Source organism: Raphanus sativus, chromosome 2 (assembly GCF_000801105.2).
Source record: "Raphanus sativus cultivar WK10039 chromosome 2, ASM80110v3, whole genome shotgun sequence".
NCBI lineage: Eukaryota > Viridiplantae > Streptophyta > Magnoliopsida > Brassicales > Brassicaceae > Raphanus > Raphanus sativus.
Genome location: NC_079512.1, coordinates 7507115 through 7527383, shown reverse-complemented (window position 1 = coordinate 7527383; position 20269 = coordinate 7507115). Strand labels below are relative to the sequence as shown.

The window sequence follows — 20269 nt, the reverse complement described above, 5'->3', positions numbered from 1 at the left end:
CATATATAACTTTTTGGACAATACATTCTTGTTGCCATGGACACCGAGAACGTGTCTATCAGTCGCCATTCACCAAAATGCAGTTTGCTGTGCGTACGTTGAATGTAATTCCTCGTGCACGAACAGTGAATTTTATCACCCTGATCAAATAATAGAGATCAAAACTTAGTACATAAACGCATAATCTTACTAAAAACAGATAAGGACAAATCATCTCACAGTCTGATCAGCGAAGATTAACTCTAGAGTATCTCCTCCATATTTGGTTCTCTGTCTCCACGAATGAAGCAATTTCACTTGAATGAGCCATCCTTGCTTGAAGGGCTTGACGTTTTTGAGCAAAGAAATCATCTTATTCTGAGACATGGCTTTAAAGTTTCGAGTTTGTAGTGATGAAGAATATTATGAGTCTTCCTATCTGTATATATAGCTGTCTATTTAGTATTAGTGTATTTAATTAAGTATATTCTCTAAGATTTATAAAAGATCTTTTTAAAATATAGTATTATCTGAATTGGTTGTTATATAACGTGATTGTAGTATATAAGGTGGTTTTGTTTTGAATATTTCGAAAGAATTAAGGATAATATCACAGAAAATCAAGGCAACAATCTATTATATTTTAAGAATGCTTGGAATATTCTATATTTTTGTTCAATATCGATAATGATATGTATTATATCAAAGATAATATTGCTTTTTTAATCAAACGAAAATCTATCTATTTTTTAAAAGTTGATTTGTTTTTGATAGTTATAACTGAATATGAGTTGATATCCTATTTAATTTGAATATTAATATAATAGATATATTTTTATTTTAAAAAAAATTCAGTCTCGATCGTTAACGATGGAAGAAGTTTTATTCACATATGAAGTTCATATAAGAGTTTCAAAATGTATGAATGTACTTTAAAAATTATTCACATATCAAAGAACTAAAACAATGAAACTGTATCAAATGACCAGAAGAAAGTTCTAAAAATCATGGGAAACTGATCACACCAGACGTAATCCGGGACGTGAAGAATAAAAAATACACCAAGAAGCAACGAAGCTGTTGCTTAAAAACAAAATGCTTCAGACTTGTGATTAATTATAATTGAAGTTCTGCAAATAAAGTGAAACTGATAACGCCATGTACACCAAGAAGAAAAGAAAGTGTTGCTTTAAAATGAATTGGTCGACTTTGATGAATTATAGTATAATAATGATTGTAGATGTTCATTCGTGCCTTTCTGTTTTGTTTCATGATTTTTTTTGTTAGGTTTGGTTAATTACAGTTTGCTTTTGGTTTAATGTTTGATTAATTATAGTTTTGTTTTGGTCTAGGAGAAAATATGACGATTAGTAATTGAGATGAAATAATATGAATATTAAAAATACAATTTGACCAACTCTAGTAAGTAGTTCATTTTCTAAAATATCACACATGAATGAGAAGTTGTGACTTCTCTTTTAATAGAATAGATTTAAAAAAACGCAAGTTGTAAAAAGTCATATATGCATGTTCATGATAATTGATATAGTTTATAAGAGGTTGTCCATGATGATCATTGATATAGTTTATTAGAGGTTGTCAGATCAAATCATATTATATATCTATTATATTAAAATAGAAGTCATGACTTCTAATTCATGTGTGATTTTTTTAAAAATGGACTACCTACTAGACTTTGTCACACTACATTTTTAATCATTATTAATTTTTTAACTACTTTAATCATAATATCTTTGATATCTTTTTATTTAAAATATATATATATATATATATATATATATATATATATATATATATATTTGTTTTTAAAATTTCGAAAAATATTTTAAAAAGATCTTAACAATATCTTAATTTTCAAAATTATATGTAAATATTTCAACTAATTCCGTAATTAGTTTTGAAATATTATTATACATTAATATATTCATTTTTTTTTATAAAATGATAAATAAAATATTATATCTTATTTTTATCTATTATATAATCACAATCAATCATGTTAATTTTTTTTTATCATATGGAACTTAATATGATAAAATTATATTAAATTGATAAAATTTTAAATTTTATTTTCATAAATAGAACATATTTATGTTAAAAATATAATATGACAGAGCGGCTTAACATTAGCAGACTGTATACTACATGTATAAAAATTAACATATCTTTCATTTTTGTAGATATAATAATATATTGTGTAAAAATGAATAAACATAGAAAATACTGCTAAAAAGAAATTCAACTTTGAAAAACAGGTAAAATTTAACATCAATTAAATAAAAAATAATTGTCAAATATTTTTTCATGCACATATTAATATGTTTAATAACTAAATGAAAATACAATAAACTAAATATATAATAAGAAGCAACAAATACGTACGACGGTTTAAACAGTTGATTATTTACAACATGCAAACTATACATTTTTGTATTTGAAATAGCTTTGTAAATATTTAAATATATGATTAAAATTAAAAATATATACTACTAATGATCTAAATAAATATATTTACATATAAAAATGAAAATAATACCCGCACGGTTGTGCGGGTCGAGATCTAGTTAAGGTGTTATAACAAAAAAATTATCGATGTTACTTATCTTCCAAATTATATTTTATTTAATTAATTTGAATAGGCACATGATCTACAAAACTATACTATTTATATATTTATTATCGTTACAAATAGACTTTGTGTATTAGTGTTCTGCTATGTCTCATTTACTTTTCACGGCTGATAATTCTTTAGTTTTTTTATAATAAAATTTGTTATTTTGTTAAAAAAGTCAGGTTCCCTCCGTTTCCCGATGCCAAACCGTTAGGCGATTACTGACCGTGTTTCCGACCTAAAACTGCTTTCGCCAACCTCCGGTGATGCTCTCCTCCCTTCTCCTGCCCCTTCAGACCCTCCTGACCCAAACTCTTCCCTTTCCCCTGTTCAATTTCCACTATTATCAGCCACTCCCATTCCATCCACAAAATAACTTTGAAATATAAGGAGAATTTTATATGGATACTTCTCTTTTAATAATAGTGATTAAGTCTACATAATCTCTCATGACAACAAGTTAATTGCTTCATTTAGCATGTATTCATGCCGCATTTTGTAACTAAAATATTGCTGCCGTACTGATGGACTAATTAGATTAGTTATGTATGTTGTCAATAATATATTAGTAATTTGCATCGAGAGTAATAATGCAACACCATCATTAATGCAAAACATTCTTTAATATTAAGTTTTAGGGTTTAAGAACTGGTTGATGAAACAAATGGAATAAACAAAAAAAGCATTTTTGAATTTCATGAGTCGTCTAGATACCATGGGTTTCTTAAAATTTAAATTTGATAGTAAAAAGTTGATTTTAATTTGTCACTGTTCTCAACAATTTCATATATTTTCTGAATACTGGTACAACAAACTACACCTTCTTTTAGAAATGATATTAATTTTATCGAACGCAAGTTTTAAAAAAGATAGACAAATATCTTAAATAGGATTGGTAAAATTTATTAGAGGTTGTAAGATCGAATCCTACTCTATATTAAGGTGTTATAACAACAAAATTATCGATGTTACATATCTTTCAAAATTATAATTTCTGTAATTAATTTGAATAGGCATGGGATCTATAAAACCATTCTATTTTAGTATTATTTTTTTATCATTTTCATGATTAGACATCATGTATTAGTGTTATGCTATGTTTCATTTCCTTTTCATTATGATTCCTCAGTATTTAGTTAGACAACATAAAAATAAGGATATAACCTTTCTCACCTGCTCAACATCTACCAAAGAGTTTCTAGAGAGAAGAAATAAAATATACAAAGTCAGCAATTTCATTTGGAAAAAAGTACTCCTCGCATTCAAGATAACATTTCTAAGTCATTTCTAAGTAATTTGGCATAACTAATATATGACATTTTAGTAGATTTTTAGGATTTCTGGAACATATAAGAAGAAAGAGAAAAGAAGTATTCCAATATAATCAGTAAACATGACAAAAGTATGGTTACCCCATATCTGGAGAAGTTTACTCTGAAGAACTCGCACGATTTCCGAAGGGCCGCCATCTTTCATATAAAATACATAAATTGTATCCATATATATTGCATTATATATTATTAAAATTCAAATAGTTTACATGAAATAAATTTTAATTCAATAAATAAAAGGAAAACAACAAATAATATCTTAAGAATAAATATTAGTATACAACCGTCAAAAGTATATTATCATATTCATAAATATTCACCTGACATATATATATATTATTGTTATCTAAGTAATATACAGTTATTTTATTTTTAAATCTTTTAAATATGTTTGTTTCAAATTGATTTATATAGTATTTTACTTAAATGATATTCTAACTACATCACGCAACATCAATTTTTTTTCCCAAAAAAATATATTTTCCAGAAAATAGCGTATGTATATTTTTTTCTTACAGAAAAATATTCTTTTACATCTGTAACGAAAATTAGAGTCTGTAATAAAACCGTTATACACATTCTTGATGCACTTTTTAACAATAGTTTTGGTTTTGAGAATGTTCGATCGGATTAGAGCTGCACTATTCTCATCTCAGTTAAGAACATGTGATACGCTTGGTCAAGCTTGGGTCAAAGGAAGAAATTAGAATGTGTATGTGGAGAAGAAAAAGTCTTTGAATCAATTGAAGGGTTTTCAGTTAGAGAGACGATTGGAGGTTTATGATTGGAGGTTTACGTAGTTTTCAATTGTTCTCTGTTGTCGCTTAAGCTTTTACAACTTGAAACTTGTATTGAGATGTTGATTCTTGTGGCGGTTATGGTGATGGGATCGATTCGAAAGGTTAGATTGGAAAATTCACCAGAGAGTGTTTCCGATATCTTCTAGTGGCAGTTAATAGCTGTAAAGGTTTCTTCATTTCAATAATACAATATTTTTGTAGAGATTCAAATTTAGGGTTGATTTCACAATTTAAGAGGACTCAATCTTAACAACATGCCATTAATTACTGATTACTACGAAATAACTAAAATATGATGTTTTCAATGATCATTTTACCTTGTCTTTTTATACACACAAATAAGCCTGATATAGACAACACCGATTGATAGTTTTATTAATCAAATTCAAAAGACACGTTACAACGAAGATAAGAAGGAACAGTGAAGCAAAAGGGGACGAACTTGCCGATTACACACACAAATCCATAATCCCTTGTTGCATGAGAACGTGACGTTCATCATTTATTTTAAATCCAAGAAAATTACAAACACAAAAGCAATCACTGATTAAAAGAAATAGGAAAGCAAGACAATAAGTTCAAGCATTTGAAATCATACGATCTGTTTGTGGTTTAGGCATCTCTTAATATATATGTGATAAGTATACAACTTAGACGCATGGGTATAATGTCGGAGTTATATGGCCACAATTATTGAGGAGTGCGTTGACATAGATGGGAAGGTTAAGCTTGATGCCAAGAATGTTAACCTTGAGTGCGGTACAGAGACAGGCTGCAGCCTCAAGGTCAACCAAGCCATCAATTAATGAGCAGCATGGCTTTACAGGTGAGTATCCCAATATTATGTTAACTACATTGAGAGCATTAGCGCAAAGACCAATCTGCAGGGTATCTCTTGGACAAGTGCCCAGAGCAGAAGTGTGAGTGAAGAAGAGGAAGTTCAGAGAAAGGAAGAGTGCAAGAGCAATTCTTGGAGCCATTTGTTTGTGTACCGGGAAATCTTTAAAACAAAAGCTGAGGAAGTAGTAGTGTGTTTATATTTGTTGAGAAGGGTGAAGATATATTGAGGGTTTAGTGGGTATTTATAGAATTTTCTTTAGGGGAGAAATTATTATACTAGTTTTTCATATTTATTAATTATGGGTCGACTTTGTAAGTAGCAATAAAAGAAAAAGAATAATTATTTAGTTAGCAAGACATTGGACACCCCTACACCATTTGGTGGTAGAAATTGATACCCTTTTTTTTTTTTGAACAACAAATTGGTAACCGTCATAGCAACCAACTCGTGGTCCGTGACGTCCGTCTGTTTTATTTTTCGAGATAATGAAGTAATGAACTAGTAATTTTTTTAATACATATATATATATATACTGATTTTTTATATTTAATATACTGTTTTATATATGCAACAAAACGGTGGTATTCTATCAAATTATTTTGCTTTTATGGTGAATGCTTACACCAACAAAAAACGGATCTGGTTCAGGAAACGATCATCACCGAAATCGTTCAGATGGTCCAGTCACAAGCCGAGATCTTATTTACTCAGGTTTGGAAATATGAAGATGGATCTTCTGATTCAAACACGTTGATGCTGGAAAATATCAATAAACTGGTTATAGAGTTTGCATTAAAATATTTAAATTCACTTTCATTATTATAGTAATTTCAATTTATTATCCTTTTTCTTCGAACGGTTTCGGAAAAGATCGTATATCACATGGACCATGTCATCCTTGGATAGAATTGATCTACAACTCGTTCAAGCCTGATGGACTAGAAGGCAAAAGGTGTTAAAAAGTCGAGCAAGGGAGTTGTGAAGCAAAATGCACCAATCATGGCTCAGAAGGAAAGAGCACAGCCGCCAGTTTGTTTAAAACAGTATAGTCATTAGAGTAATACTCTGCATGTTTGGAAACCTTTAGTGATTATCATTATTGTTATAAAAGACTATTAAATCTGTATAATTTCACATGACGACAAGTTAATGGCTTCATTTAGAAAAAGTTCGTGCTGCTCTTTTTGTAACTAAAACTAGGTAGTAACCCGCGCCTTGCGCGGAATGAAATTGTTAGATCAGCAACTTTTCGAAAATATTAGAAAGTATATATATATATTTTGAAATTTGGGTTTTGGGTGTTTTTTTTTTGGGTTTAATCTCGGTGGTGCTGATTTTACGGCATAGACGTCACTGAGATAGAAACATGTGTAAAATGATTATATTTCAACCTTTCTTTTCTTCATTTCCGATAACATTCATCTTTAACTAAGAGATAATAATGTATTAAATTACTAATTATATTGGGGAACTATAATATAAAAATGCGATACCATTTAGAAAAATATTAAAATACATCAAATAACACTTAACAATGATAAACATACACAATGAATATTTCTCAATTCATCACATAAAATTAAACATTGAAAGACAAAATAAGAAAATAGACGTTGATAATATAAGCTTCCATACATCTCCCATAGAAAATGTTATTACAACAATCCCCTCCAAGTTTATACTTTATTAGTTGCGAAGACATAAAACTGGTTCAGGCTTTTGTAGTAATAACAAATCTCCCACACTTCCGCCATGCTATCGTGACACAAATGTTGTGCCCATGGCGCCATGTTTACCATATTAACATGATAACACCTCTTCACTTCGACCGAGATTGAACTAAGTGAATTATTTATACTTTCCCAGCATAAATCGGAGGTTGTTATACTTAGTTTCCATTGAAGTTTATCCATAAATTTTTTTCCGGTTGCCAAATGACCTCGGGCAAACATTAATAACCCGTAGAGATAAATTCCGTTTGAATAGTTTAAGCAGGCTGATTGGCGAAGATGATACATACCTATGAAATTGTTTTTGTGTTCAAAGTACTGGAGTATGCCCTCAATGTAGTGTCCTTCTGGATTGTCGTTCGTCATGCAGAGTTCCTTGAACTTTTCGTGTTGAGTCTTCATTTGAAGTGGTTCGTCTACAAAGTAACGGAGACTGATGTTTTGGAAATAGCTTTTGGCATCATCATTAGGTGTATTGTCTTCGTCTTCAGATAAGATAATGATTTCGGGTGTGGTGTAGTTGTTAACGGTTATATCAGAACCCATCTTGCTGATACAAAGCTTGGAAGCGTTATTATTATAATGTCATAAGTATCATTATTCTCAATCTCTATGTATCATTATTCTCAATCCCATTATTCTCAATCTCTATGTATCATTATGTCTAATTCATATACTACATGTTACGTTATTATTATAAGTGCATAAGTGGATCGTAGTTCTCTCTCTCTCTCTCTCTCTCTCTCTCTCTCTCTCTCTCTCTCATCGTAAACCTTTTTTTTTTACAAATATAAAAATGTAAACATTCCTTTAATTCATCGATTATCTTTTAACTACCACAATTTTGTTTTATATGGGAATGTTTCTTAGTTTAATATTTTATCATGAATTTTTCTTGGGTGAATTACCAACTAATCATAGTTTGCCAATTAATATACAGTTTTTAAAAATATAATAAATAAAATAATAATAATTTGTGTTAAGTTTTTAAAATAAATAAAAATATTAGTAGCTGCCAAAAGATGAAATTTTTTTAACAATTTTAAAACCGTCACAAAAGAGTAATCATAAACATTAAACACTATACCCTAAAACCTCGGACAAAACTTAAACACTTGGGTAAAAATCCAAACACTAAACCCTAAATTCTTGGATATACCCTAAACCCTTGGGTAAATCCTAAACACTAAACTGTAAACTCTTGGGTATAACCTTAAACACTAAATCTCTCTCTCTCTCTCTCTCTCTCCTCTCTCTCTCTCTCTCTCTCTCTCTCTCTCTCTTGGTATCCCCTTCATCGTAAAACCTTTTTTTTTTTGAAAAATATAAAAATGTAAACATTCTTTTAATTCATCGATTATCTTTTAACTACCACAATTTTGATTTATATGGAAATGTTTCCTAGTTTAATATTTTATCATGAATTTTTCTTGGGTGAATTACCAACTAATCATAGTTTGCCAATCAATGTACACTTTTTTTTAAATATAATAAATAAAATAATAATAATTTGTGTTAAGTTTTTAAAATAAAAGAAAAATATTATTAGCTGCAAAAAGATGAATTTTTTTTAACAATTTTGAAACCGTCACAAAAAATTAAATCATAAACACTAAACACTATACCCTAGACCCTTGGACAAAGCTTAAACCAATGGGTAAAAATCCAAACACTAAACCCTAAATTCTTGGATATACCCTAAACACTAAATCTCTCTGATATATGGTGTTTTATACATCATTGTATATATGTTTTCTAATTGGTTTTCAAGTCTTTATCGAGTGTTTCTAGTTCTTTTCGAGTCATTACAGGTCTGGAGTTGCACTGGATGGAAGATGGACCTGTTGGAACAAAAGAGGTAGAAATCAGTGCAGTTTGGTGATTTTCTACATCATTCTACGCTATTCTAGACACAAGAAACCATTGGAGACTTTAGGATTTGAGGATTTTGCTTATTGTAAAGGGAGAAGGCTCCATCTCTCTCTCCATAGAGAAGATTACCCTGAACCCTCTTTCTATCTCTTTTATTAACATGCAGTATTATTCAGATTTGATCTCTGTGTTTTCTTTTGTTATGATTGAGTAGTCGATCTAGTTAGCCTAGGGTGTTAGGGTGTTAGATTGTGAGCTAAACATAGATACATATCCATTGATTGTCTTCATTCATAACTGATCTTATTGCTTGCACTAAACTGGCCATTCAGTGCATGAACTTAGGTTTAATATGTTCATTAACCGTGTAATAGGTTGCTAGACATGTTATGAAATGAGCATTGCATCCCTAATCAGCGAAAGTAGATATTAGGGTGTTTTGTGAACTGATCAGATCTGCTCTTAATGTTCATCATCAGCTCTCAGACCAAGCGACATCTTAGGCGCTGAGGTTGATTGATGAAAGGTGAAACACCACGACAGTGGGTTGATCTAGCAGTGTGTTCTGAGTTCTAGACTGATTCATTAATCGAACTTGAATAATTGTTTGGCTCATGATTGTAAGCACCCGTTGAACCCTAGGTTAGCTTCTCATTAATCTGAAAACTTAAAACCAATTTGTTGCTTGCTTGATACGATTTCTCAAACCTTTAAAACCCCCATATTGTTTTAGCTTGATATTGATCCCATAAAGATAAAGTGTAATAGTTGGTCTTTGTGGATTCGATCCTAAGGTACTACATCGACATACCATTCGATTGTGGTAGTGTGCACATTAGGTTAGTTGGTGTGCGTATACACGTAATATCTCTCTCTCTCTCTCTCTCTCTCTCTCTCTCTCTCTCTCTCTCTCGGCATCCCCCTCATCGTAAACCTTTTTTTTTTTGAAAAATATAAAAATGTAAACATTCATGTAATTCATCGATTATTTTTTAACTACCACAATTTTGATCTATATGGGAATGTTTCCTAGTTTAATATTTTATCATGAATTTTTCTTGGGTGAATTACCAACTAATCATAGTTGCCAATTAATGTACAGTTTTAAAATATAATAATAATTTATGTTAAGTTTTTAAAATAAATGAAAAATATTAGTAGCTGCTAGAAGATGAAATTTTTTTAACAATTTTAAAACCGTCACAAATGAGTAAATCATAAACACTAAACACTATACCCTAAACCCTTGGACAAAACTTAAACCCTTGGGTAAAAATCCAAACACTAAACCCTAAATTCTTGGATATACCCTAAACCCTTGGGTAAATCCTAAACACTAAACTGTAAACCCTTGGGTATACCTTAAACACTAAATCTCTCTCTCTCTCTCTCTCTCTCTCTCTCTCTCTCTCTCTCTCTCTCTCTCTCTCTCTCTCTCTCTCTCTCCTCTCTCTCCTCTCTCTCTCTCTCTCTCTCCTCTCTTGGTATCCCCTTCATCCTAAACCTTTTTTTTGAAAAATATAAAAATGTAAACATTCTTTTAAATCATCGATTATCTTTTTACTACCACAATTTTGATTTAGATGGGAATGTTTCCTAGTTTAATATTTTATCATGAATTTTTCTTGGGTGAATTACCAACTAATCATAGTTTGCCAATTAATGTACAATTTTTTTTAAATATAATAAATAAAATAATAATAATTTGTGAAGTTTTTAAAATAAATGAAAAATATTAGTAGCTGCCAAAAGATGAATTTTTTTTAACAAATTTAAAACCGTCAAAAATTAAATCATAAACAGTAAACACTATACCCTAAACCTTTGGACAAAGCTTAAACCCTTGGGTAAAAATCCAAACACTAAACCCTAAATTCTTGGATATACCCTAAACCCTTGGGTAAATCCTAAACACTAAACTGTAAACCTTTGGGTATACCCTAAACACTAAATCTCTCTCTCTCTCTCTCTCTCTCTCTCTCTCTCTCTCTCTACATGGATGGGAAAGTCACGTTTTCTTCTCTTTTATCTTTGCAGGGTCTGGTCTGGTGGTGTAAGCCATGTTTTTATTGTTGAAGAAAGAAGAAAGGCTTGTTGCCTTGTTTATGCATTATCTCTTAGTTTAAAGGAAAGAGCTCACACCAATGTATAAGCTAACATACCTGAAATTCTGAACTATTTATTTATTTTCTGTTTCTATGTATATTTTTATTTTTATAAAAATCCTTTCGAGAAAAAGAAAATATTCACAAACTCTCCCAATAAGGAAAAATATATACAGCTTACTGGCAAGAATGGAATGAAACCCATTAGTATTATTCATATATGTCTTTCTATATGTAGATCTCAAAATTATATTTACTTTTTCTTTAAGATAATTGATGATGCATTATGTAGTTAGAGTTAGAGCTGTGCAAATCAAACCAATTATTTAAGCAACCGATGGTAACATTTTTGTAAGAAATGAGTGTCTAGTTTAATGTGAACGTATAGTATGAAGAGAAGAGGTGGCGAAGTGGGATCTCACATCATTTTATCGTGGACTATTTCTAGAGAATAATTTTCAAGTTTAAATGATCAAAGATTCAAGATAAGATAACTTCAATATATTAAAAAGAGTAGCTAATGCAAATTTAAGCAGAGAAAATATATAAGTGTTTTGACATGATAACCAAACCAAACTCAAAAACAAATGTAAGTCAAAACACTTGCTTCGTTGACCTCTTCAACATTGTTGTCTTCAGTAGGAGTAGCCTTTGACGAACATACCCTCATTAGCCTCTTCAGACTCACCTTCTCCGGTGTATTTTCCGAGCTGAGCCAATGAATTGGCCTTGGCTCGAGCCAAAAGAGTGGTCTGAGCTGAGTTCACGTTCTCAGCTCTGCCTCCCCATGTTTTCAGACAAGTGTTCTGCAGAGCACGTGCGTAGGAGCAGGACACGTGCCACGGGTTTGGTGCCTGGTTCATCGCGTTCAGGTTCAACGTTGCCTCCAATTCAGACTGTCCTCCGGACAAGAACTGCAGAAAAAAAACACAACCAACTTAACTTTTACCTCAAGCAACCAAGATCTAGGTTTTCCTCATTAAATTAAAAAAGAAAAGAAACTCATTTTGAAATCCAATAGAGCTTGCCATGATTCCAAGGATGGCTGGAGGGATTCTGTTGCGGAGGAGCTTAAGGGTGTAGGAGGCAACTTGTTCAGGAGTAGCTCTGTCCTTAGACTCAGCTCCGGGAGTCACCATGCTCTGCTTCAGGAGGATACCTACGTACAAGATGTCACTTTTTCTAAGACAAATGCAAGTGGGTATAAGATAACCTGGAATGCTATGCTTACTGGTCGCACCAATTAATCCAATCGCATGCTTCAGTTCATCTTCAGCACCCTGTTGTTATTGTTGTTTGAATCCTCATTAGAGAGTACAGAATGTATATGTATGTTTAAGGAAGTATCCGTAAGAGGTGCGTACCATTGTAATGTTGACAGAGTCGAGGACTTGTACACCGACGTTTTCAGCTGAATATTTGCAGGTTCCGTTTTTAGCTGTGTAAGGATAAGCTTCCTCTGTGTCAAGGCCACCGTTGGATTTGATGTATTCAAAGGCTTGGGAAGGAAGGCCACCATTGCAGCCAAAGTTGTTGAAATCTCCAGCACAGTCCACAAGCTGTTTCTCAGAGAGTGATATTCCTTTTCCAAATGCTTGATGATAAGCCGCCTCAAGAGCTCCGGTCGTACTGCAGTGCAGAAAATGTTAATATGACAACAATCTTGATAGAAAGAGAGATCTACAAAAAAAAACTCAGGAAATATTACCTAAAAGTCCAGCAAGATCCACATTTGCCCTGTTCTTTGACTGGACTAACAATACCATCTCCCCAGTCTTTCTGCAGTTAAATATAATTTCAGGAGTCATAACCAAATTTAAAAAGGGTCTGCAGCTAAATACGATCTTTATCCCCTTGCTGAGATGGAGATTCAAACTATATGTTGTTATTGTGGTTGTTTCTTGTCGTTTAACGTCAAAGCTATGAAAAAAGAATGTCAAGAGAAATTGTTCGAGCATAAAAAAAAATCGTTAAGTTTCTTGTTGTTGAAGCAAATAAGGAAAGAAAGCTAAGAACTAAATGATCTGTTTTTCTTAAAATCGTTCACAGAGTGACACGTGGAATGAAGCCTTCTCATGCATTCTCACGAAAACCGTTTAAAGAAAACCTTAAAAATGCTTCTCCTTTAATATATAGGGGATGTTCATGCAGTATCGATGGACTAATTATACTAGTTCTGCATGTTGTCAATAATATACTGTATATTTCATCGAGAGTTATAATGCAACGACAGTTCTAACACAAAACATTCTTTAATAATAAGTTTCAGGGTTTAAGAACTTGTAGATTAAAAAATTGGAATAAAAAACACCTTTGAGTTTCCTGAGTCGTCTAAATGCGAGGATTTTCTTATATTATTATTTTATCTTTATACATTTGAAATAAATTTAAATTTGATAGTAAGAAATTAGTTTAAATATTCTCCGTTTTCAAGGATTTAAATTTTCTGAATACTGGTACGGCCATCTAAAACTTCTTCGGAAATAATATTAACTAGGTTTTGACCCGTGCGGGTGTATATTTCAAAAATATATTGCTATTTATTTTTTATGTTAATATCAAAACTGGATAAAAATTCAAATCTGAAGAACCGAACCGATTACGATCCAAAAGAATAATATCAAACCCGAACCAAAATTGATTAAATATCCAAATTATTCAAAATTTTGATATTTAGACAACCGAAACCATAATCAGTTCGAACCGAAGTATTTTGGATATCAAAATGTATCCAAAAAAGATTTACATACTTATATAGATATTAATTATTTTTAGTTTTATTGTATATAAAAACATACAGAATATATATAATACTTTTAGGTTGGTTTAAATACTTAAAAATATATTAAAATAGTCAATTATAAATATCTAACATAGTGAGAATACACTCAAAACACCAAAAATATTTAAAATAATTATTGATTTTGATCCAAAATTTAGACCAAACCAGTTTATATGTTAAGTTTAGATATTATGATATTCAGATTTATATACAATATATTATTTTATTTATAGATTTTAAAAAAATTCAAAATATATAATGAATTAAAAAAATAAAATTAAATGGGTTATCCGAACCTGAACTGAACCCGCAAAGATCCAAATATAATTTGAACTGAAATTTAGAAATATCTGGGGCTGAAATCTTTGACCCCGGAAACTCGAAAACCAAACAGATCTGAAACGAACCCGAATGAATACCTGAACGCCCAGCCCTAGTCATAATTGGAACTGAAATTTAGAAATATATGAATGAGGCTGAAATCTTTGACTCCTGAAACCCGAAACTCAAACAGATCTGAAACGAACCGGAATGGATACCTGAACGCCCAGCCCTAGTCACTATTATGTATCATATATATGTCATCATATAATTAATTGTATTGGTCCATCATATAAATAATCATATAATTAATAGTATTCTATATGTATCATCTTATAAATAATCACATATATTATATTATTAAAGTTTAATTTGAAATATAAAAACCATAGCTTAAGTTGGTATATGAAATTAATCTTTTGGTTGTATTTTTCTTATATATATTGAAATTTTTTTTTTAATAATGGTTATTGAAAAATATTTTAGTAAAAGTAAATTTATGAATATATGCATATTTTAAATCAATACATTGATATAAACCAACTTTAAATTATTATTTTGATTTGAAATATGTATATAAAATTTAAATTTTATTTTATGATTATTTTAGACAAAACAATGTTTTTAGGTAATTAGATTAGTCCATTTTGTTTATTTTAAAACTGGAATACTTTTATCCATGTTTCAAAATTTTAATTTTTTGCATTATTTTTTATGAATTATTATTAATTTGATGATATTTTTTTTGAAAATTGAACTTTTGAAATTTTTATATTTGACTAAAATAAATAAGATAATAACACTGTTTTTAAAAATTATTTTATATAATATACTACTTATATTTCAGTTTGTGTTTTTATTTTCACCATAAAAAATTGTAATTAAAAAAAATTGTAAATATAGTGACAAAATTGTGAATATAAAGAAATATAGAATGAAGGTGGTTTAATTAATTGTAAAAAACAATGACTAAAAGTTTAAATAAAAAGAAGTATTAAATATGTTATTCATGTTTCTAAACAACTCTCATTTGTTATCCCTTAAATTATTGAAAATACAATGGTTAAATGTGTAAATAAAAGAAAGTACACATCTCTACTATCCATGTTTCCAAACATATCTCATTTATTCTACTATCAATGTTTCCAAATATATCTCATTTATTCTACTATCCTTTTTTCCAAACAATCCAATTGTGTACTTCAACTTTAATAATATAGACTATATCTTAACCCGTACAACCAAACGGATGACTATTTTCATTGTTATACACATTAATATTTGGTTACATGAGCAGTGTATATAATTCTAATATTTAGTATACATATAAATATTGACATCAAAATATTAAACAGATACCATAAGAAATAATAAACATTTTAAACTACACGATTTTGGAATTTTGCTAAATGTAGTATAATATGTTTTAAGTTTAACAGTATGTTACTGTATGTAATGTAGTATATTTACCGTAGATGTTGAAGGTAAAAGATGTGCATGTGTCATGTTTGATATAGTACGTAGTACATCTATAAGCTACTAAAGAATTTTAATTGCCGGTTAATTTATATAGAACTATTCTTATATTCCGGTTTACTCTCAACTCTTCATTTAATTGTGTGGTTTACAATAACCCTTGAATTATACTGAGTGTGTAACCTAGTTGTTGATCCCGGTGGTGATTAACGCCGAATCGTCTATTTCTCCTTTTCCTTAGTGCAAAACCCTTTGTTTTTAAGTCTTAATCACAAACTTACTAAAAGAAAATTTCATTTAGCAACCACCACTATCCTCCGGTGATGAAGCTTTCAGTGACACCGTCTCGTCTCTATCTCCGATGAATGACCACCCGTATAATACAAAATAGAAACATCCGCTTTTGCTTCGTCCTAAATACATTATCAATTAGACTTTTTTTCTTTTTGATCAATTAGACAATTGCAATGAATTCTCAGTTATTAGATTATAACCAATCGTATATGTTATTTGATTTTTTTTTGAACCCGTGATATTGATAGTTAGATAATGATGTTTTAAATAGTAATTTTATTTATTATTTAGATATTATTAGATAGATACAAAAAAATATAATTAATTAATTTTCTAAAGGTTGGTCCAAATAAAAAAAATCATACATAAAAGAAGTCATGATTTGTATTTTAATATATTAGATTTTAAAAAACGCAAGTTGTAAAAAGTCAGATATGCATGTTCATGATGATTGATATAGTTTATAAGAGGTTGTCCATGATGATCATTGATATAGTGTATTAGAGGTTGTCAGATCAAATCATATTATATATTAAGGTGTTATAACAAAAAAATTATCGATGTTATTTATCTTTCAAATTATATTTTATTTAGTTAATTTGAATAGGCACAGGATCTACAAAACTATACTATTTATATATTTATTATGGTTACAAATAGACTTTGTGTATTAGTGTTCTGCTATGTCTCATTTACTTTTCACTTATAATTCTTTAGTTTTTTTATAATAAAGTTTGTTATTTCGTTAAAAAGTCAGGTTCCCTCCGTTTCCCGATGCAGAACAGTTAGGTGATTCCTGGCCGTGTTTCCGACCTAAAACTGCCTTCGCCAACCTTCGGTGATGCTCTCCTCCCTTCTTCTGCTCCTCCAGACCTTCCTGACCCAAACTCTTCCCTTTTCCCTGTTCAGTTTCCACTATTATCAGCCAACTCCCATTCCATCCTCAAAATAACTTTGAAATATAAGGAGAATTTTATATGGATGCTTCTTTTTTAATAATAGTGATTAAGTCTACATAATCTCCCATGACGACAAGTTAATTGCTTCATTTAGCATGTATTCATGCCGCATTTTTGTAACTAAAATATTGCTGCCGTACTGATGGACTAATTAGATTAGTTATGTATGTTGTCAATAATATATTAGTAATTTGCATCGAGAGTAATAATGCAACACCATCATTGATGCAAAACATTCTTTAATATTAAGTTTTAGGGTTTAAGAACTGGTTGATGAAACAAATGGAATAAACAAAAAAGCATTTTTGAATTTCCTGAGTCGTCTAGATGCCATGGGTTTCTTAAAATTTAAGTTTGATAGTAAAAAGTTGATTTTAAATTGTCACTGTTCTCAACAATTTCATATATTTTCTGAATACTGGTACAACAAACTACACTTTCTTTTAGAAATAATATTAATTTTATCGAACGCAAGTTTTAAAAAGATAGACAAATATCTTAAATAGGATTGGTAAAATTTATTAGAGGTTGTAAGATCGAATTCTACTCTATATTAAGGTGTTATAACAACGAAATTATCGATGTTACATATCTTTCAAAATTATAATTTCTGTAATTAATTTGAATAGGCATGGGATCTATAAAACCATTCTATTTTAATATTATTATTTTTTATCCTTTTCACGATTAGACATCATGTATTAGTGTTATGCTATGTTTCATTTATTTTTCATTATGATTCCTCAGTATTTAGTTAGACAACATAAAAATAAGGATATAATCTTTCTCACCTGCTCAACATCCACGAAAGAGTTTCTGGAGAGAAGAAATAAACTATACAAAGTCAGCAATTTCATTTGGAAAAAGTATTCCTCGCATTCAAGATAACATTTCTAAGTCATTTCTAAGTAATTTGGCATAACTAATATATGACATTTTGGTAGATTTTTAGGATTTCTGGAACATATAAGCAGAAAGAGAAAAGAAGCATTCCAATATAATCAGTAAACATGACAAAAGTATGGTTACTCCATATCTGGAAAAGTTTACTCTGAATAACTAGCACGATTTCTGAAGGGCCGCCATCTTTCATATAAAATACATAAATTGTACCCATATATATTGCATTATATATTATTAAAATTCAAATAGTTTACATGAAATAAATTTTAATTATACTAAATAAAAGGATATTAATACAACCGTCAAAAGTATATTATCATATTCATAAATATTCACCTAACATATATCCCCTAGTCTATATTTGAGAAGTAATTTGCCACATGTCTTCTCTACAATCGTTTTCACACAAAAAATTGTGACGTGGCTATTAAGATTGATGACATGTCATATGGTTAAATATGACATGGACAATTACATTTAATGCTAATATATATTTTTGGAAATCTTTTTAGAATATGGCAATAACTCATATATTACATTTAATATTGATTTATATTTTTGGTAAACTTTGTAGAATATGGTGATAACTCATAAATCATCACTAAAATAAATATATTCAAATATGATATTTTGAATTTCAAAATATTATATAAATTTACTTTTATAATAATAAAATTTTTATTATCTAAAATTTTCTAAATTTTCTGAACTAAAAAAATAAAAAAAATTGTAATATCATTAGTTTCTTTTAGATATCTACAAATTATATAAATATTATTTAGTTTTAAATTTTGATAACTATACAATTTTATATGATTTTTAGTAATTTTGTACAAGTTGATTTAATAATTTAACCAAATGAAATAAATAATTTTTTATCTAAGATTTTAACTTTATATATATACATATATATTCTTAAATATAATTTAAAATAAAAAATATTTTCTCTTAATTTTATGCTTGATTAATGATATTTATATTAATTATTAGTCAAAATAATAAAATATATAATATTAATAAATTACATTTTAAAATATAAAATTTAACTTCTAAAAAATTCATCACTACACATGGTGCATGAAAACACCTAGATTAATAATTGTGACATAGCTACTAAAATTGATGACATGTCTTATAGATTAATATGACATGGATAATTATATTTAGTGTTAATTTATATTTTTGATAAAAATTTTAAAATATGGTAAGAACTCATATATTATATTTATTATCGATTTATATTTTTGGACTTTTTAAAAATATAGCAATAACGCATAAATCATCATTAAAATAAATATATTCAAGTCAAATTTTGAAATATCATTTAAATTAAAAATATTTCAAAAATATATACATATTTTTAGAAAATTATAAAATTAAATCATAAAATCAAATTAAATCGTAAAATCATTAGTTTATTATATATATTTACAGATTTTATAAATATTGTTTAATTTTAATTTTTGACAATTCTGAAATTTTACATATTTATTTAATATATTTAATTAAAATAAATAGATAGAAAAATCTACCTAAGATTATAATTTTAAATATATACATGAACATTCTTAAATATAATTCAAAATAAACAAAATTGGTTTTATCTTAATTTTAATGTTCAGTTAAATCAAATTTATATTAAAATATTGATAAGAAAAAAGAAAATTTATAATATTTATAAAAAATAAATATAATTTATATTTATCTTTTAAAAAATATTTTAAATTCTTTTACTGCACATGGTGCAAGAAAACACCTAGTATATATATATATGGGAGGTTTATATATATATATATATATATTGTTATCTAATTAATATACATTCTTTGAATCAATTGAAGGGTTTTCAGTTAGAGAGACGATCGGAAGTTTATGATTGGAGGTTTACATAGTTTTCTATTGTTCTCTGTTATCGCTTAAGCTTTTACAAATTGAAACTTGAATTGAAATGTTGATTCTTGTGGCCGTTCTGGTGATGGGATTGATTCGAGAAGTTAGATTGGAAAATTCACCAGAGAGTGTATCCGATATCTTCTTGTGGCAGTTAATAGCTGTAAACGTTTCTAAATTTCAATAATACAATATTATTGGAGAGATTCAAATTTAGGGTTGATTTCACAATTTAAGAGGACTGAATCTTAACAACATGCCATTAATTAATGATTACTACGAAATCACTAAAATATGATGTTTTCAATGATCATTTTACCTTGTCTTTTTATACACACAAATAAGCCTGATATA

General features: G+C 29.0%; 3 protein-coding genes across 3 annotated transcripts; all 3 read right to left on the bottom strand.

The window, feature by feature from the left end:
• Nucleotides 1–5092: 5092 nt before the first annotated feature.
• LOC130498561 (putative lipid-binding protein AIR1) lies at nt 5093–5790 on the bottom strand. The gene has a single exon (XM_056992027.1). It carries the CDS (start codon nt 5720–5722, stop codon nt 5393–5395), a length of 330 nt encoding a protein of 109 aa, XP_056848007.1. The 5' UTR covers nt 5723–5790; the 3' UTR covers nt 5093–5392.
• A 6120-nt stretch (nt 5791–11910) lies between these two features.
• On the bottom strand, nt 11911–12242 carry LOC108832697 (fructose-bisphosphate aldolase 2, chloroplastic-like). Its single transcript, XM_018606154.2, has one exon. The coding sequence runs from the start codon at nt 12151–12153 to the stop codon at nt 11926–11928; it is 228 nt and encodes a 75-aa protein (XP_018461656.2). The 5' UTR covers nt 12154–12242; the 3' UTR covers nt 11911–11925.
• On the bottom strand, nt 12226–13756 carry LOC130494641 (thiol protease aleurain-like). Its single transcript, XM_057004038.1, has 4 exons — nt 13745–13756; nt 12999–13069; nt 12655–12919; nt 12226–12570 (listed from the first exon to the last, which is right to left on the bottom strand). Exons 1-4 carry the CDS (start codon nt 13754–13756, stop codon nt 12256–12258), a joined length of 663 nt encoding a protein of 220 aa, XP_056860018.1. The 3' UTR covers nt 12226–12255.
• Nucleotides 13757–20269: the final 6513 nt, after the last annotated feature.